This window comes from Amblyraja radiata, chromosome 11, assembly GCF_010909765.2.
Source record: "Amblyraja radiata isolate CabotCenter1 chromosome 11, sAmbRad1.1.pri, whole genome shotgun sequence".
Classification (NCBI taxonomy): Eukaryota; Metazoa; Chordata; class Chondrichthyes; order Rajiformes; family Rajidae; genus Amblyraja; species Amblyraja radiata.
The window spans coordinates 40,167,463-40,194,791 of record NC_045966.1 but is presented as its reverse complement, the minus strand read 5'-3'; the positions used below and the strand labels follow the sequence as shown (position 1 = coordinate 40,194,791).

Here is a 27,329-nt window from a genome sequence, read left to right as displayed (position 1 = left end):
TCCGTATGGACAGCACCTGTAGTCAGCATCACGTCTCTGCCTGCTGTATCTGTGCCGCCTTGTACTGGAACTACAAGGAACCGCAGATGCTGGCTTAGGAAACAAAAAGGCACAAAGTGCTGGAGCAAGCCAGCGGGTCAGGCAGCATCTCTGGAGAACATGGCCATACGGCAAGCAATTGACGCATCTGTCGGAGTGGAAAAGGGCCTCTGGAGATGAAGGGAAGTTGTCCATCAACCCAAACACTGGCGAGCGTCCATATTCTTCAAGCGACGCAGAGGCTGAGAGGTGAGGGAACATCTCGGACCCCCGGGAACGGGAGAGGTAAAGAGAGCTCATCTCCATTATTCCACCTTCAAATGAACTTCATTACTATTCTGGCCGCCAGTAGCAGCTTGTCAAACTGCCTGTGGAGAGAGAGGATGTAATTAGTCGGGGAGGAATTTGCCTGCAATGTTATGCGAGTCAGGCCTGTGCATTATCATGGGCTTTCTAATCAGATAACCGGTTTCCATGGAGACCACCGGCCCGGCCATTAATCCCTGGCAGTCGGTGAAACCCCTCGGCCTCCCGGCTGGGGGAAGAGAGGTTTATTGTTGCACTCTCCCGGGGGGTAGGAGGCTGGCAGGCATCATCTCGGTCCAGCATTGCCAGGAGTCCTGCAGCAGTAAACTGGCTCCAGACGGATGGGATGAAAGGGGCTTGTGGCAGCAGCCAGCAGGGACGAGTCTTTCATCCCCATCTGTCGGCTTTGGATGCGAGAGTGGAACCAGTCCTACTCTTTGGCAGGGCAGCCTTCTCTCTCTGCCCTCAACATCTGCGTGCTCACTCTCTGGCTCTCTCAATATCCGCGCTATCTCTCTCTCTACATCCGCTATCTCTCTCTCTCTCTCTACATCCGCGTGCTCTCTCTCTCTCTCACACACAACATCTGTGCGAGCTCTCTGCACACAGACAAGGCAGTCAGCAATCTCTCCTGGTGGGACTGGTCTTGTAAGACATTTGTTTGCATAAAAAAGGACAAAGTACTTGAGTGAGTATAGAGGGCACACAGTGGCGCAGCAGGCAGATCCGCTGCCTCACAGAGCCAGAGGCCTGGGTACGATCATGTGTGCGTGCGCATGTCTGTGTACGTGTTTGCGTATGCACAATTGTGCGTGGGTGCAACTGTGCACGTTTCTGCAACTGCACGGGGGGGGGGGGTTAATAAGAGAAGATTGGACAAAAGGCCAGATATGAAAAGACAGACGGTGAGACAATTATATTGCTCCTGTTACAGGTACCAGACACCTACCTTGTCTGCGAAGTATCTGTCCATTAGAAAATTGGCTCGGACACTGATTTCCTTGTTGCTGTTGTACTGAATCGCTTCAAGCGCCTCTACCCCATTTTGATTTGCAAACTCCACACAGGCCTGTCAGAATGAGAGATTGAGAAATCAACTGAAAACCAGATTGTGGTGGCACAGTGGCGGAGCTGCTACTCACAGCGGTAGAGCTGCTGCTTCACAGCGGTAGTGCTGCCACACTGCGCCAGAGACCCGGGTTCGGTCCTGACTACGAGTGCTGCCTGTACATAGTTTATGCATTCTCCCTGTGACCACGTGGGTTTCCTGCGGCTGCTCCGGTTTCCTCCCACACTCCAAAGACGTACAGGTTTTAGGTTAATCGGCTTTGGTGAGTTGTAAAATCGTCCCTAGTGTGTAGGATAGTGCTGGTGTGCGTGGATCGCTGGTCGGCACAAACCTAGTGGGCCGAAGGGCTTGTTTCCGCGCTGTATCTCAAAACTAAATGTGGTAACTCATTCTGTACTACCTTGGAAAGATATCGACTATTGTTACATTATTACACTACAACCGTCGCACTCTTGTACATGAATGATGGTGCTTATGTATAGTATTATTTTACTAAACTGACAGGGCCTATTTCCGGCAAGGTGACCCTGTTGATATAAACACTTTATATCCCCTGTACTTTATATCCCCAGAGTCCACTCTGACAACTTAAGTTTCCTAATCCTAGTTTAATTCTAGGTTTAATTCTACATGCTTCTGACACGATTTATTTCCGTAGGTTTAGTTTAGTTTAGAGCTCCAGCACGGAAACAAGCCCTTTGGCCCAGCGAGTTCTGGCCGACCATCGATCACCCATTCGCACCAGTTCTATGTTATTCCACTTTCTCATCCACTCCCTACACTCTACGGGAGCAATTTACAGAGGGCCAATTAACCTACAAACCCGCATGGACATGTCTTTGGGAGGTGAGAGGCAACCGGAGTACCCGGAGGAAACCAACGCGGTCACAGGGAGAACGTGCAAAGCCCACACACACACACACACACACACAGCAGCCGAGGTCGGGATCGAACCCAGGTCTCTGGCGCTGTGAGGCAGCGGCTCTACCAGCTGCACCACTGTGCCGCCACTTTATTGTAACGTAATCTCCTTTCAAATCAAAATGCCAGTCACTGGTGTGATGTGCCAGCACTATCGCCTGGGTGCTTTAAGCTTTTGAATTAGTGCAGATTTGAATCAAAAGTTTAATGGGCAAAGCTATTTAACAACCAGCTTCCGGCATCTGTTCTCTCAGTAAAATATGAAAGGAATTTATACATTTTAACAAGGACCACTGAGGGAGCCAAGTATTGAACCGTTGCATCTGTCACTATGTACCATTTATACATCAGTCAGCTTCTGCTGTCTAGGCTGAATTCCTACAGGGTTGATGGCGATTAATAATACGGTTAGGGTCATAGTCATACAGCGTGGAAACAAGCCCTTGGCCCAACTTGCCCACGCCGACCAACATACATCATCTACATCACATTCGGCACATCAAGTCTACTCCACCATTCAATTATGGACGTTTCATCTTTCCCTCTTATACCCATTCTCCTGCCTTCGTCCCATAACCCCTGGCACCCTTATTAATCAAGAATGTCAATCTCTGCCTTAAAAATATCCATTGAGCTGGGCTCCACAGCCGTCTGTGGTAGTGAATTCCACAGATTCACCACCCTCTGGCTAAATAAATTCCTCCTCATCTCCTTTCTAAAGGTACGCCCTTCTATTTTGAAGTTGTCGCCTCTGTTCCTAGACGCTCCCACTCGTGGAAATATCCTCTCCACATCCATTTTATCTAGGCCTGGCATCTGCAGTTTCTTGTGCCTCTAGTTTGACCTTGACGAACAGTGTTTACAGGCCTGTTATGCTGCTGCAAGTAAGACTTTAATTGTTCTGTTGTCTGTACGTATGACAATTCGTTTAGTTTAGTTTAGAGAAATAGCATGGAAACAGGCCCTTCGGCTCCACAGCGACCATCGATCACCCATTCACAATAGCATCCAAAAGTTCTGAGATAGGGAGGGAGTTTATCTAGGAGATAGGCTCACCTGAGCACAGTACATTAGACACTTCACGCCACCTCGACAAGGCCACCAGCAGAATCAAGGACCAGTCTCACCCCGGTCACTCCCTCTTCCCACCTCTCCCCTCAGGCAAGAGGTAAAGAAGTGTGAAAATGTACACCTCCAGATTCAGGGACAATTTCTTCTCAGCTACTATCAGGCAACTGAACCATTCTATCAACTGGAGAGCATCTACCTCATTGGAGACCCTCCGACTATCTTTGATCGGACTTCACTGAATGTTATTTTGCACTAAACATTATCCCCTTTATCCTGTATCTGTACACTGTGGATAGCCTGATTGTAATCATGTACAGTCTTTCCGCTGACTGGATAGTACGCAACAAAAAAGCTTTCACCGTGACAATAAACAAAACTAAGCTGAAGACAGACTCACCTGTGCACAGTGCATGAGGATGAGGTGCAGTACTTCCAGAGCCAAGCGCACGGCCTCTGTATCAGCCGTCCTCATGGAGGTGCAGAGGGCAGAAAATATCTCCCGATGCTGCAGTAGTTTCTCACAGAGCTCCGGCCCCATCTCTGCAATGTTGCCCAACAGCGTCAGGACCTACATTAAACACATAAACCTGCACACGTTGTACAAGACTGGAGATAGGCACAAGTGCTGGCGTAAAGGGCGGCACAGTGGTAAGACCTGCTGCCTTACAGCACCAGAGACCCGGGTTCAATCCTGACTACGGGTTCTGTCTGTACGGAGTTTGTACCTTCTCCCTGTGACTGCGTGGGTTTTTGTACGGGTGCTCCCGTTTTCCTCCCACGCTCCAAAGACATGGGTAGGTTAATTGGCTTTAGTGAGAAAAAAAAATTTGTAAATTTCCCCTCGCATGCAGGATAGTGTTAGTATACGGGCATTGCTGGTCTGCGCTGACTGGGTGGGCCGAAGGGCCTGTTTCCGTGTTGTATCTCCAAACTAAACTGAACTAAACACGGTCCGCTATGACTAAACTTCCCTATAAATCCGTTATTGCGAGGGCTTACTGTACTTAAACCACATAGCTCCTGCGGATAAAGCCGTGATATACTCCCTGAAAGTGGCAAAGTGGTAGATAGTGGCAAAGAAGGTATGCGGTAGGCTTGCCTTCATCCGTCAGGACATTGAATACGAGTCAGTTCACGAGTCATACAAACAGTATTGGGCCATTCAGCCCATCGAGTGTACACTGCCACTCAATCCTAGCTGATATATCTTTCCCTCTCAACCCCATTCTCCTGCTTTCTCCCCATAACCTTTGACTTAAAGTCATATTACAGTTTTATAAGAATTCAGTTAAGTGGCATTTGGAGCATTGTGTGCGGTTCTGGTTGCCCCATTACAGGAAGTATGTGGCAGCTTTGGAAAGGGTGCAAAGGTTTTACCAGAATTATGACTGGATTAGAGGGTGTTCACCACAAGGAGACGTTGGACCGACTTCTCTTGGTGATTGAATGGAGACCTAATAGAAGTATCTAAAACAATGAGAGGCATATAGGTACTTTCTCTGCAGTCCAAACAGATGGTAGAACCACTGCCTCACAGTGCCAGAGACCCGGGTTCGATCCTTACCTCGGATGCTGTCTGTGCGAAGTTTGCACATTCTCCTTGTGACCGCAGGGCAGGTTTCTACCGGATGCTCCAGGTTCCTCCCATATCCCAAAGACGTGCGGGTTTGTACTTTAATTGGCCTCTGAAAATTGTCCCGAGTGGATGCGAAAGTGAGATAGCATCGAACTAGTGTGAATGGGTGATCGATAGTGAGTATGGACTCGGTGGGCCGAAGGGACTGTTTCCATGCTGTATCTGTAAACTAAACTATATTCTGCATAGTTTCCTTTCTCTTTCCACAATCTGTTGTGCTCATGTATGGATTTTTTAAAATTCACGAATGGTATGACATGAGATAGACACACAGTGCTGCAGTAACTCAGCGGGTCAGGCAGCATCTCTGCAGAAAAAGGATGGGTGGCGTTTCGGGTCGGGACCCTTCTTCAGTCTCGACCTGACCCAAAACGTCACCCATCCTTTTTCACCGGTGATGCTGCCTGACTCATTGAATTACTCCAGCAATTTGTGTCTATCTTTGATATAAACCAGCACCTGCAGTTCTTTCTTTCAACAATGGTATGACTTGCCTGGATAGAACTAGCATGCAAAACAACGTTTTTCCTCTGCATCTCAGTACACATGACAAGAATCAACCGATACGTCAGAGGAATCCTTACAACGAGAGTGGATGGACTCAAGTTCACCAGCAAGGCTTGAGCTTTCAGCAGAGACAGTGTCAACATCAGGAGGAGACAAGGCAGCACAGTGGCACAACGGTAGAGTTGCTGCCTCACAGAGCCTGAGACCCAGGTTTGATCCTGACTGCGGGTCCTGTCTGTAGGGAGTTTGTACGTTCTCCCTGTGACTGCGTGGGTTTTCTCCGGGGTGCTTTGGTTTCCTCCCTCATTCCAAAGACGTGCAGGTTTGTAGGTTAATTGGCTTCTGTAAATTGTCCCTAGTGTGTAGGATAGGACTAGTGTATGGTGGATGGTTGGTCGGCACGGATTCGGCAGGCCGAAGAGCCTGTTTCCATGCTGTATCTCTAAAACTAAACTAAGATAAAAAGGATATTGAAGTGGAGAGGACAAAGGCACAAACTTACAGAGGCAGAAGTGGAGCGGAGATAATCAGGGACACTCAGGAGATAGGCAGCAAGAGTCCTAGTGCAGGGGTGGGGAACCTGCATGCGGCCTTCTAGGCCATTAAGTGCGGCCTTTTGAATGAATCCAAATTTTGTAGAACAAATCCTTTTACTTTTATTAATATGTTTTTGTTCGTCTTTTATTATTTTAATATTAATCTTAAAATGAACGTATTTAAAACACCAAAGAGTAAAAGAAGATTCAACGAAATAATCCTCCCCACACGAAAAATGCTTTCTTGCTTTTCAACCACTTATTGCTGCAAATCTACATTCTCCTACCTAACCCAAATCAAGATGCCCTTAAGGTCACAAATGACGGATCCCCATCTGGAAGATCAGCTGAAACTGCGTACCTCCATGTTGCAACCAAATATCCAAAGCTTTCCAAAAAAAACAGTCACAACAAAGTCATTAAAATGTTAGTTAACTTTAGAGTGAACATTTTTTTTTCATTTTCTTGAAGTTAGTACATAGTAGTTAGATTTTGACAAAATAATGTACATTTTGAAGTATATCTAATTGAAGTTTCTTGGATGCGGCCTTATTAGATTACAGCTAACTTAATGCGGCATTCCAACATGAAAAGGTTCCCCACCCCCTGTCCTAAAGGATAGTGGGTCAGGGAGAGAAATCAGAACCAATATGTAGAAACAAGGAACTGCAGGTGCTGGTTTACCAAGGAAAGACACAAAGTGCTGTAGTAACTCAGCGGGTCAGGCCGCATCGCTGGGGAACGTGGTTTAGTTTAGTTTATTGTCACGTGTACCAATGTACAGTGAATAGCTTTTTGTTACCTACTAACCTGTCAGCTGAACCGTCCAGTGTTCAGATACAGGAAAAAGGGAATAACGTTTGCAACATAAAGTCCAGTGAAGCCAGATTCAAGATAGACAATTAAATACGGATTAAAGATAGTCCGAAGGTCTTCGATGAGGTAGATAGTAGCTCAGGACCGCACTATCTTGTTGGTAAGGTGGCTCAGTTGGCTGATAAGTGACATTTAGGCTCGGTACAACTTCTTCAGAGTCTGAAGAAGGGTCTCAACCCGAAATGTCACCTATCCATGTTCTCCTGAAATGCTGCTTGACCCACTGAGTTACTCCAGCACTTTGTGCTTTTCCCCTGACTGCCGATATTCACAACCGATATTCGACGAGCGCAGATATCAAATCCAGAAGCAAACTCACCAGCGTGTTTATGCCTCCACAAAAGGGGATAAGTTGGAGTAACACTGGCACCAGATTATACTTGAGGAAGGCAGAGCAGAATCGTTCTTCGCCAACTGCAGGGAACAATGAAGAGTCGAGAGTTGCCATTCATCAGTCAGAGTGTTGAGTATAGAGTTTGGGAGGTCATGTCGCAGCTGTATAAGACGCTGGAGATCCCACATTTATTGTGTACAGTTTTGGGCACCATGTTATAGGAAAGATGTTGTCAAGCTGGAAAGGGTGCAGAGAAGATTTACGAGGATGTTGCCGGGACTCGAGGGCCTGAGCTATAGGGAGAGGTTGAGCAGGCTATGACTTTATTCCTAGGAGCGCAGGAGAAGAGGGATGATCCTATAGAGGTGTATAAGATCATGAGGGGAATAGGTACAGAATCTTTTACCCAGGGTAGGGGGAATCAATAATTAGAGGACATAGGTTTGAGGTGACAGTCAGAGACATACAGCATGAAAACAGGCCCTTCGGCCCAACTATGCCGATCTAGATACATTATCTAAGTGAGTCCCATTTGCCCACATTTGGTGCATACTTCTAAACTTTTCTTCTCCATGTACCTGTCCAAGTGTCTTTTAAAGGTGGTGGGGAAAGATTTAATAGAGGGGAATAGAGAGGGGGAATGCAAAATGCAAAGGGTATTTTACCCGCAGCAGGTGAATCAAGAACCAGAGGACAGAGGTTTGTGAGAGTGGAAAGATTTAATAGGAACCTGAAGAGCACCTTTTTCCACACAGAGGCTGGTGGGTGTATGGGACGAGCTGCCAGAGGAGCTAATTGAGGTAGGTACTGTAACATCATTTAAAAGTCATTTGGACGGGTACATGTATAGGATAGGTTGGGGGATATGGGCCAAATGTGGGGAGGTGGGACTAGCTTAGAGGGGGCATGTTGATCGGCATGGGCCATTGGGGCCGAAGTGCCTGTTTCCCTGCTACGTGACTATTGATTTTGTATTTCCATGTAATAAAATGGGTACTATCTGTGTGGAGTTTGCATGTTTTCTCTGTGACCTTGCGTGGGTTTCCTCCCACATCCCAAAGGCGTGCGCGTCTGTAGTTTAGTTGTCCCCTCTGTAAATTGCCCCCCTAGAGCGTAGTGTACATGGATTGGAAAGCATTGAAGGGATATGGGCCAAAAGCGGACAGGAGTGTGGACGGGGCATGTTAGTCAGCACAGGTGAGTGGGGCCGAAGGGCCTGTTTCCATGCTGTGAGACTCCATCTCAGAGCAGACTCACCGGTGAGGTTGTTGAGGAGCCAGAGGCATTCCCGAGAGACGGAGGGCTGCGTCGGCAGGAACTTGCTGATGATCGAGCTCAGCGCGGGCAGCAGTCCGCAGTCGGCCAGTGGAGTCGCGTCGCGGCTTGCAGTCAGGTTCCCCAAACACCGGACCACCGGGTAAATCAGCTGAAACAGCCAGAACCACATGTAGCGATGGTCAAGCAAGAGATCCAGGAAACAGTAGGCCCACCATGTCCACCAGCAATATTCCCGCAGCCTTGGTTCCTGAGCCTTTCCGGATCATCCGTATTGCCCGACCAACAGAGGTCACGGCCTCCAGGAGGAGACCAATGGTACCGGAATGATCCACCTAGGTCGCCGGGGAGCCGACATATCGGCCCGCAAATTCGGCCTCGGAAGTCGGCTATGGGAATGGATCTGCCGGCTACGGCAGGGTCAGAGTTCCAGATATAATCACTATATTTAAGAGGCATTTAGACAATTTAGAGATCGGAGATAATGTGGAAACAAGCCCTTCGTCCCACCGAGTCTAGCCCTACCAGCGATCACCCCGCACACTAGTTCTATCCTACACTCTAGGGACAATTTACAGATGCTAATTCACCTACAAACTTGCGTATGTATCCTTGGAATGTGCCGCCCCTTATTAGGATAGTCCTAGGCAGGAGAATGGGGTAGAGAGGGAAAAATAGATCAGCCATGATTGAATGATTGGAAGAGTGGACTGAAAGATGGCAGATGGAGTTTAATGCTGATAAGTGTGAGGTGCTACATCTTGGCAGGACAAATCAAAATAGGACGTACATGGTAAATGGTAGCGAATTGAGGAATGCAGTTGAACATAGGGATCTAGGAATAACTGTGCATAGTTCCCTGAAGGTGGAATCTCATGTATATAGGGTGGGAAAGAAAGCTTTTGGTGTGCTGGCCTTTATAAATCAGAGCATTGAGTATAGAAGCTGGGATGTAATGTACAAGGCATTGGTGAGGCTAATTCTGGAGTATGGTGTACAATTTTGGTCACCAAATTATAGGAAATATGTCAACAAAATAGAGAGAGTACAGAGGAGATTTACTAGAATGTTGCCTGGGTTTCAGCACCTAAGTTACAGAGAAAGGTTGAACAAGATAGCTCTTTATTCTTTGGAGCGCAGAAGGTTAAGGGGGGACTTGATAGAGATCTTTAAAATTATGAAAGGGACAGACAGAGTTGACGTGGATAAGCTGTTTCCATTGAGAAGTAGGGAAGAGGACATGATTTGAGAATTAAGGGACAAAAGTTTAGGGGTAACATGAGGGGGAACTTCTTTACTCAGAGAGTGGTAGCTGTGTGGAATGAGCTTTCAGTGGAAGTGGTGCAGGCAGGTTCGATTTTATCATTTAAAAATAAATTGGATAGGTATATGGACGGGAAAGGAATGGATGGTTATGGTCTGAGTGCAGGTAGAAGGGACTAGGGGAGAGTAAGTGTTCGGCACGGACTTGAAGGGCCGAGATGGCCTGTTTCCGTGCTGTAATTGTTATATGGTTATATAAATGGCGGAGCAAACATGATGGGCCGAATGGCCTAATTCCGCTCCTACGTCTTGTGATCTTATGATCTATGATCTCGCACGAACCCTGATCCACCGGTTACCCCTAAGATGCATTATCTGGTCATTATCTTATCACTAAACGTGGGGGTTTTCGAAGGATCTGTAAAGTTTCCTACTTTCCAACAGTAGCCACGCTTCACAGAAACAAGCTGTAAAGTGCTGGAGGAAGTCCCAAAGCTGTAAAAGACATTGCATAAATACTCATTTTACTTTCTATTATGCATCAGATGGATCCTCTCCCGCTCTGTAATGGCACCGGCAATGGGCAAGTGGGGATAAATTAGAGAATCTCCCAGCTTCACTTACCAATTCCACACCATCTGTTGTAGCGCCGGAATCAATGGCTCGGCCCAAAGCTATCAGCAGCGTTACAGCTTGGTGCAGGATGCCCTGGGAGATCACACACTCACTGGCAACACCGCTGCAGGCAAAAAACACGGAGAAAGACAGGGAAATAAAGAGAGAGAGGGAGAGAGAGGGAGAGAGCGGGGGAGGGAGAGGGAGGGAGTGTGTGGAGGGGGAGGGGTGAAGGGAGTAGGGGGGAAGGGAGTAGGGGGAAAGGGTGTAGGGGGAGGTAGTGTGTAGGAGAGCGAGGGAGATGGAGGTAGGGGGTAGGGGAGGAGGGATGGATGGGGAGCGGGTGAGTGGTAGTGAGAGGTGGAGGTAGACAGGGAGATAGAGAGAGAGAGAGATATAGAGAGAGGGAGGGAGAGGGAGAGGGAAGGCGAGGGAGAGGGAGAGGGAGGGAGAGATGTTTCAACCAATCTTTATAGGCAAGTGGAATTGACGCCAGCTCATGGGGCAGGGTGAAGGGGTGGGACGGGGGCGATGGGATGGTGGAAAGTTAGGGGCAGTGTGTGCCTCAGGAAGCTACACTAACAGTGGCCTCTCATTCGATATTCAGCTGGAATAGGGCTTCAAGAACTGGACACAACACTCCAAAATCCTACTAATCTGCATCATGATTTCCTTACACATATACTCAATGCCCCGACCAATGAAGGCAAACATACCATCGGTCTTCTTTACTACTCTGCCAGTCCTGCATCAATCTGCTACCGATGTATAAAACTGTCGTCTTAACTATAATGCTCCGGTTTCCTCCCACATCCCAAAGACGGCAGGTTTGAATGTTAATTGTCCTCTATATATTTGCCCCTAGTGTGTAGGGAGTGGATGAGACAATGGGATAACATCGAAATAGTATGAATGGATGATCGATGGTCGGCGTGGACTCGGTGGGCCAAAGGGCCTGCTTCAATGTTGCATCTATCATCAATCAATCTGCAACAACTGATTCTTGCCTCTTGAGTATCCCAAATTAAAAAACTATCAGCAAAGAATGGGCCTGCCCCAAAAAGGAATTTAGTCTGAAGGTTCCGACCCGAAATGTCGCCTGTTCCTTTTCTCCAGGGATGCTGCCTGTCCTGCTGTGCTACACCAGCATTTTGTGTCTATCTTTGGTATAAACCATCATCTGCAGTTCATTTCATAGAAACATAGAAAATAGGTGCAGGAGTAGGCCATTCAGCCCTTCGAGCCTGCACCGCCATTCAATATGATCATGGCTGATCATCCAACTCAGTATCCAGCACCTGCCTTCTCTCCATACCCCCTGATCCCTTTAGCCACAAGGGCCACATCTAACTCCCTCTTAAATATAGCCAATGAACTGTCCTCAACTACCTTCTGTGGCAGAGAATTTCAGAGATTCACCACTCTCTGTGTGAAAAATGTTTTTCTCATCCCGGTCCTAAAAGGTTTCCCCCTTATCCTTGAACTGTGACCCCTTGTTCTGGACTTCCCCAACATCGGGAACAATCTTCCTGCATCTAGCCTGTCCAACCCCTTAAGAATTTTGTAAATTTCTATAAGATCCCCCCTCAATCTTCTAAATTCTAGCGGGAATTTAGAAGATTGAGGGGGGATCTTTTAGAAACTTTAATCTATCTCTTATCTGACTGCACATAATCTGTATCCCTCCATTCCATGCATTAGCGTTCGGGTTAACCCACATCTCTCCATTCCTTGCATATCCATGTGCCTAACTAAAATCCTCATAAACGCCACTATCGTTGCACTATAGTGTGTTCCAGGCCCCCACTGCCCACTCTGTTAAAAAAAAAACTTGCACCGCACATCTCCTTTAAACTTTGTCCCTCTCACCATGAAGCTGTGCCCTTCAGTATTTGATTTTTTCATCCTGCGGATAAAAGGTTCTGACTGTCGACCCTCCCAAAGACAATAGACAATAGGTGCAGGAGTAGGCCATTCGGCCCTTCGAGTCAGCACCGCCATTCAATGTGATCATGGCTGATCATCCCCAATCAGTACCCTGTTCCTGCCTTCTCCCCAAATCCCCTGACTCTGCTATCTTTAAGAGCCCTATCTAGCTCTCTCTTGAAAGTATCCAGAGAATCGGCCTCCAACGTCCTCTGAGGCAGAGAATTCCACAGACTCACAACTCTCTGTGAGTAAATGTGTTTCCTCGTCTCCGTTCTAAATGGCTTACCCCTTACTCTTAAACAATGCCTCTCTTCAGAGCAATAAACAGCACTGCAGCCAGCTGAAGGGATGCGTTACCTACTCACGATGTAGTGCAGGCACCAGGCACACTCCACGGCCGTGGGCATCCCCAGTTCAGAATCCAGATCCAGCAATTCGATCAAACGTGGCGTCAGGCTCGCTTCCAGAACCGCACTGCCAGTAATACAAAACCAGATGCAAGAGAGAAAGAAATAATGTATTGCTAACAACAAGAGCAGAGGTTTTAAGCTGGAAAAAGTACAGTGAAGATTTAAAGAGGCATGAGTGCTTTATTGGCATAAGCCCTGAAACCGAAATTCTTACTAGAATCTGGGCATTACTGCTTTCAGCAGCCTCCGCTCCATGGGGAAACTCACCAACTTCTCTCAACCTGGACCTTCTCCCCGATGGCAGGAGTGAAATGAGAGCATGATCAGGGTGGTGTGGGTCTCTGATGATGCTGGCTGCCTTTTTGAGGCAGCAACTCCTGCAGATCCCTTTGATGGAGGGGAGGTCAGTTCCCGTGATGATCCGGACAGTGTTCACCACGTTTTGCAATTTACGAGGATGTTGCCAGGACTCATGGGCCTGAGCTGTAGGGAGTGGTTGGGCCGGCTAGGACTTTATTCCTGGGTGCGCAGGATGCCGAGGGGTGATCTTGCCATGGTTTGTCCTTGCAGTCTTCCACAGGGTCAGGAACAGCTCTTGAACGATGCACAACACTAACCTCAACTATGAAAGTCTACCAATTTACTTTGGTTGCAAACACGGGGGAGATTCGCTTTGCTCATTTCACCCCTCAGTGGTGATCAACGCCGATCAAACCTGCTCCTGGCCTTCTCCACTCCATGGGGAACCTCACCAAGTTCTCTCAATGCTGGGATCACTCTCATTACTCTCTTCTCTCCACTATCCGTCCTCCCCACCATCGAAGCGATCTACAGATCAGCCGATGATCGAATGGCGGAGTAGGCTCGATGAGCCGAACGGCCTAAAAGACCCATATCACTTAAGCAACGCTCTCATTTCACTCCTGCCATCGGAGAGATGTTACAGGAGCCTGAGAACCTAAATCTCTGAGTTCAAGAACAGTTTCTTCCTAACAACAATCAGATTCTTGCACACTGCACAACACGAACAGCACAGCAGTAAAGTTGCCCACAGCACCAGAGACCCGGGTTCGATCCTGACTGCGGGTGCTGTCTGTACGGAGTTTGTACGCTTTCCCTGTGACCGCGTGGGTCTTCTCCGGGTGCCTCGGTTTCCTCCCACACTACAAAGACGTGCAGGTATGTAGATTGAAAATGATTAAATTGTCCCTAATGTGCAGGATAGTGCTAGTGTACGGGGTGATTGCTGGCCGGCGCGGAGTCGGTGGGCCGAAGGGCCTGTTCCTGCGCTGCATCTCTAAAGTGTACAAGGGTTGGTTGGCGGATGGGTGGACAAAGGCCACAGATGAAACGGAGACAAAAGGGTGTCAGATATTTCCAGAACATATGTTTAACTGCCAGTATCTGCAGTATTTTGATCTTACAGTGGACGAATCTAGTCGTGAAGAAAACATCCTAGTCTTTGGCTGAAGTGCAAAGCCTTCTCCCTGTCCAGCAATGAATGATTATTCCAGGGCTTGCTAGTAACTCACTTAGACGGAGCGCCATCACCCCCTGGTGGCAGCGCACAGTAATTCACAGTCGGAGGACATTCCAGAGACGTTTAGGTTTATTATTATTGTCATGTGAAGTACTGCACCTCATCCACATAATAATAATAATAATAATAATATCTTTTATTGTCATTGCACGTCAGTGCAACGAGATTTAGTGTGCAGCTCCACTGATGTACAAGAAAGGTAAATAAATACAATACATAAATAAGCAAGCTGAATTGATTGACGTGACCATCTGAGGGAGACTGTCCAAAGAGGGTGGGTGGGGGGGCACTCATTAGGGCACTGGGCACAGGTGAGTCTGGCCTCAGCTTAGTTTATTGCCACCTGTACTGAGGTACAGTGAAAAGCTTGTGTTGTTTGCTATCCAGTCACCGGGAAAACAATCCATGATGGGGTCGCAGTTTAAGGATAAAGGGGAAATCTTTTAGGACTGAGATGAGAAAAACATTTTTTACACAGAGCGTGGTGAATCTCTGGAATTCTTTGCCACAGAATGTAGTTGAGGCCAGTTCATTGGCTATATTTAAGAAGGAGTTAGATGTGGCCCTTGTGGCTAAAGGGATCAGGGAGTATGGAGAGAAGGCAGGTACAGGATGCTGAATTGGATGATCAGCCATGATCATATTGAATGGCGGTGCAGGCTCGAAGGGCCGAATGGCCTACTCCTGCACTTATTTTCTATGTTTCTATTACAATCGAGCCATTCACAGATACAGGATAAAGGGAATAACGTTTAGTGCAAGATAAATTTCAGTAAAGTCCGATCAAAGATAGTCCGAGGGTCTCCAATGAGGTAGAGAGTAGCTCAGGACTGCCATCTAGCTTTTGGTAGGATGGTTCAGTTGAGAAGAAACTATTCCTGAATCTGAAAGTGTGTGTTTTCACATTTCTGTACCACTTGCCTGATGGGAGAGGGGAGAAGAGGGAGTGACCGGGGTGAGACTGGTCCTTGATTATGCTGGTGGCCTTGCTGGGGCAGCGTGAAATGTAGATGGAATCAATGGAAGAGAGGTTGGTTTGTATCGAACAAGGAACTACAGATGCAGAAATCTTGCAAAACACAAACTGCTGGAGGAACTCAACAGGTCAAGCAGCATCTGTGGAGGGAATGGACGGATGACGTTTCAGGTAAGAGGACTTGTTCAGCTTGGGAGACACAAAGAATTTGCACTTGCTGCAATCGTGAGCAAAAAGACAAAGTACTGGAGGAACTCAGTGATTCAGGCAAATTTTAGGAGAAAAATAATAGCTTTTTACTGCACCTCGGTACACTGGACAATAATGTACTTAAACCTGAATGCATAGGTGTCGTTTTAGGTCGGGACCCTTCTTCAGACATTCTACAGAATGAGGAGGCAAAATGCTTCAAATTATAACAATAATCCCACCCCTTTGACCGATGGACTGACAGATTTTCCGGACTATTGAAAGGCATTACTACTGCATTACTACTCAGCAATACTTTAAATTCATATTTTATGATAGAATCAAAGAGTCATACAGCATGGCTTAACATGCCAATGCCGACCAAGATGTCCCATCTACGATAGTCCCACCTGCCCGAGTTTGACCCATCTCTCTCTAAACCTTTCCTATCCAGTTACCTGTCTACATCTCTTTTAGATGCTTTTAGAGTACCTGCTTCAACTTCCTCCTCTGGCAGCTCGATCCATTAACCACCTGTGTGCAAAAAGTTGCCCCTCAGGTTCCTATTAAATCTTCTCTCTCTCACCTTAAACCTGCGTCCTCTGGTTCTTGATTCCCTTGCTCTGGGTAAATCTTCCAGTAAACACCATGAGTGTAAAGGAAAAGAGGAAAAAACAGCAAGCCGAGGGTTTAAAGGGAGAGAGATATTTGATGTCACAAAATGTATTTTCTTAAAAATGAACATGTAGGGAGGGATATGGGCCAAACCCTGGCAGATTGGACTACCATGGATGGGGAATCTTAATTGGCATGAATGAGTTGGGCCCAAGGGGCTGTTTCCATGCTGTATGACTCCAAGATTCAAGACTTCAAGAACCAGACGACACAGGTTCAAGGTGAGGGGTGGGGGGAGGGGGTGGAAGGTTTAATCGGAACCCGAGTGGCAACTTTTTCTTTCACACAGAGGGTGGTGGGTGTGTGGAACGAGCTGCCTGAGGAGGTTTGTTAAGGCAGGTACTATCACAACATTTCAAAAAGCAATTGGGCAGATACAGGGTGGAGGAAAGATCGAGTGGTCAAAAAAAGGCTTTTGGCACATTGGCCTTCATCAGTCACAGCCTTGAGTGCAGTAATTGGGAGGTCATGTTGCAGTTGTTTAAGACATTGGTGAGGCCGCATTTAGAGTATTCTGTTTAGTTTTGGCCACCATGTTATAGGAAAGTTGTCAAGCTGGAAAGAGCGCAGAGAATATTTACGAGGATGTTGCTGGGATGCAAGGGCCTGAGCTTTAGGGAGGTTGAGCAGGCTAGAACTTTATTCCTTGGAGCACAAGGGGATAAGGGGTGATTTTACAGAGGTGTACAAAATCATGAGAAGATTACATCAGGTAGATACATCGTATTGCCCAGGGTAGGGGAATCAAGAACCAGAGGTCATATGTTTAAGGTGAGGCGGGGAAAGATTTAATAGGAAACTGAGAGGTAACTTTTTCACACAGGGTGATGGATGTTGGAACAAGCAACCACAGGAGGTAATTGAGGCAAGTACCATCACAACGTTTAAGAAACATTAGGAAGTGTACATGGATAGGGCAGGCTTAGAGGGATAAAGGCCAAACATAGACAGGTGTGACTAGTGTGGTCACTGTGGGCAATTTGGATCAAAGGGCCTATTTCCATGCTGGACTATCTATGACTCTAAGAGGAGAACTTACGGCACAATCTTCTCTCTCGCCTCCTTGGCCTGCAGCAATTGTGAAAGTGAATAAGCAGCCGCCTCCACCACAGCTCCATGAGGTGACTGAAAGAGACCAAAAAAAACCTCAGACACAGGCACATGGTGCTGGAGTAACTCAGCGGGACTGGCAGCATCTCTGGAGAACACGGAAAGTCACATTTCGGGTCGGGACCAAACATCATCTATCTTTGTTCTCCAGAGATGCTGCCAGACCCGCTGAGCTACTCCAGTGCTTTGTGTTTTTTGTAAACCTGCAACTGCAGTTCCTTGTTTCTCTACCACAGATACACGTCCGGTCTGCTCGAGCACCCCAGTAAAGCTGCCAAGCAAATAGTGCACAGCTGGTAGAGCCGTTGCCGCACGGCGCCAGAGTCCACGTTCAATCCTGACCTTGGGTACTGTGGGTAAGAGAGCGAGTGAGTGAGGACTTGGCACGTTCTCCCTGTGACCGCATGGGTTTCCTCCAGGTGCTCCAATTTCCTCCCACGTCCCAAAGGTTTGTAGGTTAATTCGCTTCTGCAAATTACCCCCTGGTGTGCAGGGAGTGGATGAGAAAGTGGGATAACATAGAACTAGTGTGAACGGGTGATCGATGGTCGGTGTGGACTCAGTGGGCTGAAGGGCCTGATTCCATGCTGCATCTCTAAACTATCTCTCTGTGTTGGCACAGTGGCGTGGTGGTTGATTTGCTGCTTTACAGCGCCCGAGACCCAGGTTCGATCCTGACCTCGAGTGCTGTCTGCACATTCTCGCTGTAATCGCGTGGGTTTCCTCCGGGTGCCCCTTTTTCCTCTAACATTATGAAGACGTGTGGGTCTGTATGTTAATTGGCTTCTGTAAATTATCGCCAGTGTGTAGGATAATGCTAGTGTAAGGGTGATCGCTGGTCGGCACGGATTCAATGGGCCGAAGGGCCAGTTTCCATACTGTATCTCTAAGTACTAAACTAAACAGTAACAACCCTGAATAGCAAACGTTAAGGGAACATCTCTCACCTGCAGGCAGCCGGCCAGTGCTTGGACCACACCTTGCAGCAGCAGCTGATTCCGAACAGCCTTATTCTCCGCTGCCAGATTGCCGAGGATATATAGACACTGCTCCTGAAAGCGTTTCCAAAAACGTTAAGAAATTAACATTAGAGCCTTCCAGCAGCAGTACACTTCATAGGTGTAGCCCAGTCTATCACAAAGCCCAGTCTCCCCAACAATGACTCCATCTACACCACTCTGCCTCAGACAAGAACCAAAAACTTCAGACGATAGATACGAAGTGCTGGAGTAACTCAGCGGGTCAGGCAGCATCTCTGGAGAACATGGATAGGTGACATTTCAGGTCGGCTGCCTGCCTGACCCAGAGTTACTCTAACATTTTGTGTCTATCTTTGGTATAAACCAGCAGCTGCATTTCCTTCCTGCCCAGCTTAAAGTCCAGCATCTGCAATGTTGTAGTTTAGAAATTCAGGATTGCACCCTGTTCCCAGCAGTGCCCCGTTCATTCTTTCTTCTCCCCCAGCATAATCAAAGACTTGTCCCTGTCCCACCCCGGTCATACCTTCTTTTTTATCTGCTCAAGTCTGGCAGACATTACAGAAGCTTGAAAAGGCGCACCACCAGAATCAGGAACAGCTTCTTCCCCTCTGTTATCGGGCTGCTGAACGGTCCTTCCATAAGCTAGGGTACCGTCCGATCACCTCTACCCCATTGCGGACATTGGACTTTGTCTCTGGAACTGATGCGCTACAATGCCGGGAACTATATTCTGCACTCTGTATCTTCCCCTTTGCTCTACCTATTGTACTTGAGTTTGACGACTGTATTTGTGTATAGTGTTATCTGATCTGTTTGGATAGCATGCAAAACAAAGCTTTTCACCGTACCTCAGTACATGTGACAATAATAAACCTATACGCAAGTTGAAGCTAAGAACATGGTAACCAGCATTCTGTGGAACTCTTCCCTACAATCCTTGCAGTCTTGTACTCTAATACTCTTGCAGTGTAAACTTGTGCAATGTAAATTCTTCTACTGCCACAAAATCTAGTAAACCCTCACAATGCGGAGACCGTCACAGTAGTGGACCTCCCATCTGCCTTATTGGAGACCCTCAGGCTATCTTTAATCAGACTTTACTGGACTTTATCTTGCGCTAAGCTTTATTCCCTTTATCCTGTATCTGTACACGGCTCGATTGTAATCACGCATAGACTTTCCACTCACTAGGTAGCACGCAACAAAAAGCTTTTCCTCGGCACACCTGACAATAGTAAACTGAAATAAAATTCTTGTGGTGGAGTGAACTGTCAGGCACTTACTGTGAACTTAGCACTCTGTCCGGAGAGGTACGTCAGCAGATACGGTGTTGCCGGCAAACACACCAGCGAGACGTTGGGATCGTCGGCATGGGAGAGCCGGAGCAAACATTGTGCGGCTTTGAGTTGAACCGACGCGAGGTTGCTGGTGAAGAGTCCAATAAGAACATGGATACTGTTCTCCAAACTACACCGGGAGGAAGGGGGGGGAGAAAAACACCCAGATCACACTCACAGAACCTGGTGGTACTCGGTTCCCTGTTCTTCGACATTTACACCCTGGGGGAAAAACGGTTCTGTCTGTCTATCCTATCTAAGACTCATAATTTTATACAATTCTATCAAGTCTTCTCTTGATTACCTGCTTACTTTTGACACCAGGCCACATTTTAAGACCAGAGACCAGAAGTTTGGTTAAAGGAAAGGTGAGAGAAGCAGAAATGTTTTATGAAGCTCAAGCCTTGACTACTTAAGGCATGGCCTCTAATGATGAAGGTTCAGGAGTCGACACAGTGGAGCAATGGTAGAGCTGCTGCCTCACAGTAGGTATGTTGCAAAGCCTACCTGAAGCGTCACTGAAAATCTGTCGTTGCGGGTGTGCGCGATTTTGGCGCCGTTTAGAGGGGGCGGGTTTAAAACGCGATTTTCTCTAAGCTGTTCCAATCGAAAATGTTCAGCCTAGTTAATTATTAACGAAAAATCGCTGAAAGACCCCGTCGCAAAAGCTATTATTAGGTTTAAAGGCCTTGAATAATAGTTATAGTAGTTTAAAAATCAATCTCTAAACCCGCGACCGCCAGCAACCGCAGGGTCTCATAAAGCAAACCACAGAAGGTTGGCTGTATATTTTTACATTAAAAAGGGCTTCTAAAGATCCCTTTATACAAAGTTTAATATTGCGAGTAGCTCATTTTGGGCCCATTATATCCCGCAGTATTTTTCTCGGCATTTGGGGCACAAATCTACCGCAATGTGAACGTTCTAAACCAGCGCGTTCCACGGGGACCCACTAGAAAGCTGATTTAAATGGACATTTATTTACAGCAATTAAACACTAAATTCCTTCCATTTGGCCTATAAATTAATGTAAATGAGATTTTAAAATCATGTTTTATTGTGAATTATTTGTGAATATTATTTGGACATTTAGGCTATTTAAAAATGTTACTCATTTATTAAGAAATGGATAGATGTTTAGATCTAGTAATTGAAGTCTGAAATTAGCTACAATTAGGTAACTAACTAATTATATGCTTTAATTTCAGGTCATCCAAGTAAGATTATTTTATATTTGTTTCAGAATGCTTCAATCTATGATAACTGAAAATTTCATTCAGTTCTCTTAATTTTTAAGAAAGTTATGGGCTTTTGACTGTTCACGATCACAGCTTTTTTGTTATGTCCATAGAAAATCAATAGGGAACAAGATGCTCATTTCCCAGTATGAAAATGGCCATAACTTTTTAAATACTTGAGATATGAAAGTGAATTAGGTGTCAAATTAAACTTATTTTTATGCTTTATCTGATGGGATAAATTACAGACTTGATTTTTAAAATCTCAAAATTTTGTAACATTGCTACTCACAGCGCCAGAGATCAAGGTTCGATCCTGACTACGGGTGCTGTCGGTACGGAGTTTGTATGTTCTCCCTGTGACCGTGTGGGTGCTCAGTTTCCTCAGGGTGCTCCAGTTTCCCCCCCATGTTCCAAAGACACACAGGTTTGTAGATTAATTGGCTTTGGTAAAATTGTAAATTGTCCCCGGTGTGTGGGATAGTGCTAGTGGACGGGGTGATTGCTGGTCGGCGCGGACTCGATGGGCCAAAGGGCCTGTTTCCGCACTGTATCTCTAAAGTAGACTAAAATAGGATAAATTAAAGTCATTAAAATTGGGCAAAAATTGCTGGAGTAACTCAGCGGGTCAGGTAGCATCTATGGTGAACATGGTTAGATGACGTTGCGGGTCAAGACCCTTCTCCAGGTTGATTGTAAGTGGTGGGAGGAAGAAAGCTGGAATAGCAGTGGGGGCAGTGATAGGTGGATACAGGCGAGGGGTGGGTTCTGATCGATAGTAAAATTAATGATGTGCTCAAGGACAGAATTAGAATACAAAGATCTCAGAAGGCATTTGATTCATAGGATGGGCCAAGTGCATGGATGCACCTAAAACAATAATAATATGAAACCTCTCTCCTTGGTACCTGACAAACATCTTCTGTGCCTCTGCCAGGTGCAGTAATTGGCACAGGGATTGTAAGGCAGCAAGCCGATCTTCTGATCCATGCTGAATCCTCTGGTATAGTTGCGACACCTTCAGGGACAGAAGGCATTTCTTTAAACTTTAATTGTCAAGTCAAGTCACTTGCAACTTACAAATACTTACACACAAGGACCACATTCCTCCAACACATGTGACCCCTTTCCTAATCTACCCCCATGCAAACCGTCATAGTAATGAACAAATGATAAGTACATGTGAATAAAACGACATAAAGAGAGTCATACAGCACGGAAACAGACCCTTTAGACCCATCTACACTACTCACCTGCCTGCGTTTGTCAGATATCTCTCTAAACCTTTCCTATCCATGAACCTGTCCTAAATGCTGTTATAGTACCTGCGTCAACTACCTCCTCTAATCCATACCCTCACCACCCTGTTTGAAAAAGTTGTCCCTTCAGATTGTGATTAAGACTATCCCCTCTCACCTTAAACCCATGTTCTCTGGTTCTTTAATTTGCCCACTCTGGGTAAAAGACTACATTCACCCTATTGCCCTCATGATTTTATACACCTCTGAAAAAACACTCCTCAGCCTCATGTACTCCATATAGCCTGCCCAACCTCTCCCCGTAGCTCAGGCCCTCGAGTCCTGGAAACATCCTTGTAAATCTTCTCTGCATTTTTCCAGCTTCGCAACATCCTTCCCATACCAGGGTGACAGAAACCAAACACATTACGCCAAATGACTTGTACAACTGTAACATGACCTCCAAACTTCTAGGAGTAGGAAGGAACTGCAGATGCTTGATTAAAACGAAGATAGACACAAAAAGTTGGAGTAACTTAGTGGGACAGACAGCATCTCTGGAGATAAGGAATAGTTGACCCTTCTTCAGACTGAGAGTCGGGGGAAAGGGAAACGAGAGCTATAGATGGCAATGTGGAGAGATAAAGAACAAATGAATGAAAGATGTGCAAAAAAGTAACAGTGATAAAAGAAACAGGCCATTGTTAGCTGTTTGTTAGGGGAGAACGAGTACAGACAATGAGACTCGAGATGAATTTGAAGCTGGTATGACGGGTGGGGGAGGGATGGAGAGTGAGGGAATTGAAGTTAGAGAAATCAACATCATACCACAGGGTTATAAGCTGCCCAAGTGAAATATGAGATGCTGTTCCTCCAATTTGTGTTTGGCCTCACTCTGACAATGGAGGAGGCCTAGGACAGAAAGGTCTGAGTGAGAATAGGAAGGGGAATTAAAGTGTTTGGCTACCGGGAGATCAGGTAGGTTCAGGCGGACTGAGCGAAGGTGTTCAGCAAAACAATCATCCAAGTCTTGGTTGGTCTTGCCGTTATACGAGTCCACACTTTGAACAACGGATACGGTAGATGAGGTTGGAGAAGGTGCAAGTGAACCTCTGCCTCGCCTGAAAGGACTGTTGGGGTCCCTGGACAGAGACAGGTGTTGCACCTCCTGCGGTTGCAGGGGAATGTACATGGGGAGGGGGTGGCTTAGGTGGGAAAGGAGGAGTTAACCAGGGAGTTCCGGAGGGAACAGTCTCTGCAGAAGGTGGTGGAGATGGGAATGGAGATGGTGGTGGAGATGTGGCGGGGTCCCGTTGGAGGTGGCGGAAATGTCGGAGGATTATGTGTTGTATGCGATGGCTGATGGGGCGAAAGGTAAGGGCTAGGGGGACTCTGTCTCTCTTGTGACTAGGGGAAGGGGGAGCAAGGGCGGAGCTGCGGGGTACCGAGGAGACACAAGTGAGGGCCTCATCTATGATGGGAGAGGGGAACCCCCGTTCCCTGAAGAATGAGGACATCTAGGATGTCATGGTAAGGAACACCTCATCTTGGCCACAGATGCGGCGTAGACGGAGGAATTAGTAGCAGGGGATAGAGTCTTTGCAGGAACCAGGGTGGGAAGAACTGTAGTTGAGATAGTTGTGGGAGTCAGTGGGTTTGTAATCGACGTCAGTCGATTGTCTATCTCCTGTGATGGAGACTGTGAGATCAAGAAAGGGGAGGGAGGTGTCGGAGACCAAGTGAATTTGAGTGCAGGATGGAAATTGGTGGTGAAGTTAATGAAGTTGATCCCGATCCTGAGTACAGGTGCTGTCTGTGCGGCGTTTGTACGGTCTCTCTAAGACCACGTGGTTTGGGGGGGGAGGAGCAATGTCGGAGCTGCGGGGTACAGAGAAGACACGAGTGAGGGCCTCATCCACGATGGAAGAGGGGAACCCCGATTCCCTAAAGAATTAGGACATCTCAGATGTCCTGGTATGGAACACCTCATCTTGGGTGTAGATACGGCGTAGATGGAGGAATTGGGAATAAGGGATAGAGTCTTTGCTGGAAGCAGGGTTGGAAGAAGTGTAGTCTAGATAGTTGTGGCTTTCTGTGTCTATCTCCCAACTTCCATACTCTATACCGTGATTGATGAGGGCCATTGCAGCAAAAACCTTCTTTACCACCCTCTCTACTGTAATGCCACTTTCAGGGAAGTGTGCACATTTACTCCTAGATCCTTCTGCTCTGCAAAAATGTAAGAAGCTTATCATGCATTAAAATAAATGCTATGACATTCCTTAGCATTATGTCTGTGTGGGTTGCAGTGGTAAAGTTGCTGCCTCACACCACCAGAGACCTGGGTTCAATCCTGATTACAGGTGCTGTCTGTAATGAGTTTGTACGTTCTCCCTGTGACTCCATGGGTTTTCTCCGACTGCTCCGGTTTCCAAAGATGTGCCGGTTTGAAAGTAAATCAGCCACTGTAAATTGTCGCTGATGTGTAGGATAGAGCTAGTGTATGGGGTGATCACTGGTCAGCACGGACTCTGTGGGCCGAAGGTCCTGTTTCCACGCTGTATCTCGAAACAAAGCAGTGCCTGGACTGACTGGGTCTCACCTCTTCCTGAGTGACCGAGGGCTCTCTCGTCTCCATCTCCTCTCCATCATCTTGAAGCTCCCTCAACAATCTCTTACTGACGAGTTGCGTCTCCCTCCTTGCTTTCCTCAGAGCTGAGAACAGAAAGAAAATGGAGCCACTTTGAAACCATATTGTCCTGCAGTAACGTTCCACATCCTGAGGAAAGATGTGCTGGCGTATGATGAGCGTTTGACGACACTGGGCCTGTACTCACTGAAGTTTCGAAGGATGAGGGGTAAACCTCATTGAAACTTACTGAAGAATGAAAGACTTGAATAGAATGGATGTGGAGAGGATGTTTCCACTAGTAGGAGAGTCTCGGACCAGAGGGCACAGAATCAGCATAAAAGGAAGTACCTTTCGAAAGGAGATGAGAAATAATTTCTTTAGTCGGAGGGTGGTGAATATGTGGAATTCATTACCACAGACGGCTTTGGAGGCCAACTCAGTGGATATTTTTAAGGCAGAGATTGGCAGATTCTTGATTAGTACGAGTGTCAGGGGCTATGGGGCGAAGGCAGGAGAATGGGTTTAAGAGGGAAACACAGATCAGCCATGATTGAATGTCAGAGTAGACATGATGGGTCGAATCGCCTAATTCTTCTCCTAGAACTTATGAACGTCACCCAAAACGTTGCAGAAAAATTCAAAGTTGTCAGAAACTGTGTAGATTTAAGCCAAGAATTATTGTGGACTGTGGCCTGAAATATTACAGCAAAACTGAAAATGACAGTACAGACACACTACAGGAGATACACTGCAGTGTAGAAACTCCACAGAAGTGTCCCCATACTATTAATTTCACCTTAGCACAAAGCACAACCAAGAGAGTCAAGGGTTTATCATCGTATGCACCAAAACGGAACAATGATATTCTTACTTGCAGCAGCCCAACAGGTTTGTAAACATAATACTCAATAGATAATATAATGAACAAAAGTAGTTTAATAAATAAAAAACCCACACGGTGCAAAAACACGGCCAAAGTCCCTCGTGTAACCCTGGCAGTTCGTAGTGTCCAACAACCTGATGGTTGTAGGGAAGAAGCTGTTCCTGGATGTTAGTTTTCAGACATTTTAGACTTTAGAGAAACAGAGTGGAAACAGACCCTTCGGCCCACTGATTCCGTGGTAACCAGCCCGATCACCCCGTACACTTGCACTATCCTACAAACCAGGGACAATTTACAGAAGCCAATTAACATACAAACCTGTACATCTTTGGAGTGTTGGGAGGAAACCGGAGCACCTGGAGCAAACCTGTGACGTGGTCACGGGGAGAACGTACAGACAGCACCAGTAGTCAGGAACAAACCCGGGTCCCTGGCTCCATTTTACTCCCATATTCCAAAGACATGCAGGTTTGCAGCTTAATTAGCTTATGTAAATTGTCCCTCATGTGTAGGAAAGTGTTCATGGACGGGAATCGCTGGTTGGCATAGACACGGAGGGCCAAATAACCTGTTTCTGCGCTGTATCTGTAAAGGCTAAACTCTAAACCACTTTATCTCTTTTTTCCTGCCCCGCAACTGAAAACATCAACCCCACCTCTGCCTTATCAAATCCATTCTGAAACTTGAAGCGGGTTCCTGACTCCTTGCCTGTTCCCAACCTGTTCCAACATCCAGCGTTTGATCAGAAGAATTTGCTTGAACCCATCATGTTTACTGTTCCCCAACAACTAGCTACATCACTGCCCAACCAGGTCCTTCTCCGCTGTGGTGGACTATTTGACACTAAGACAACACATTCGCAAGGGCGGCACAGAGTGGCGCAGCGGTAGAGTTGCCGCCTCACAGCGCCAGAGACTCTGGTTCGATCCTGACCTCAGGCACAGCCTGTGGATTTGCATGTTGTCCCTGTGACCGCGTGGGTTTTCTCCGGGTGTTCCTCCCACTCTCCGAAGACGTGCAGGTTTGGAGTCTGAAGAAGGGTTTCGGCCCGAAACGTCGCCTATTTCCTTCGCTCCATAGATGCTGCTGCACCCGCTGAGTTTCTCCAGCATTTTTGTGTACCTTCGATCTTCCAGCATCTGCAGTTCCTTCTTGAACAGGTTTGTAGGTTAATTGGCAAATTCCACACACAAGCAGCACCTGAGGGCATGATTGTACCCGAGTCTCTGGCCGGGAGAGCCAGCAGCGCCACCATACATCGAGACACAAGGAACGACAGATGCAGGTTCACATAAGTGCTGGAGTAACTCAGCAGGCCAGGCAGCATCTCTGGGAAACGTGGATATGTGATTTTAGGTCGGGGACCCCTCCATATATCATTATTCATACTTTTGATTTGTGAATCTGGTTTTTAATTAATGTGCCCCATGTGTTACAATGGGTCAATGTACATAACAGGGTGCTGAGGGGGGAGAGTGGAGAAGGAGGGCGACTGTGGGACAGGGGATAATGTGGGAGGGGGGAGAGACGGCAGGCAGGTTGCGGGAATGGTGGAGAGGGGGGGCATGAGATGGGGATATGAGAGTGGGGGGGAGATTGGGGGAGTCCCAGCTCTCCGGGACGCGACCCCCGCCGCTCACCCCAATCCTGCTGCCTCCTACGGGCTCTAATCGCCTCCACGGCCCCGTAACCGCGGGACACGGCTCCTCCCGCCCGCAACATGGCGCCGCCGCTCCCGCCGGCT

General features: G+C 47.0%; 1 protein-coding gene across 2 annotated transcripts; it reads right to left on the bottom strand.

Annotated features, from left to right (window-relative positions):
• Positions 1-46: 46 nt before the first annotated feature.
• On the bottom strand, positions 47-27,329 carry tmco6 (transmembrane and coiled-coil domains 6). 2 transcript variants are annotated; one of them, XM_033029780.1, is made up of 13 exons: positions 27,226-27,329; positions 24,673-24,785; positions 21,741-21,850; positions 19,541-19,724; positions 18,225-18,329; positions 17,207-17,292; positions 12,735-12,851; positions 10,458-10,572; positions 8,553-8,721; positions 7,281-7,375; positions 3,804-3,974; positions 1,295-1,414; positions 47-407 (listed from the first exon to the last, which is right to left on the bottom strand). In XM_033029780.1, the coding sequence occupies exons 1-13, from the start codon at positions 27,305-27,307 to the stop codon at positions 399-401; spliced, it is 1,476 nt and encodes a 491-aa protein (XP_032885671.1). In that variant the 5' UTR covers positions 27,308-27,329; the 3' UTR covers positions 47-398. The 2 variants fall into 2 exon arrangements, 1 of the variants encoding a protein (XP_032885671.1); XR_004413471.1 differs by lacking the exon at positions 47-407 and having other exon boundaries at positions 1,298-1,414; positions 3,804-3,993.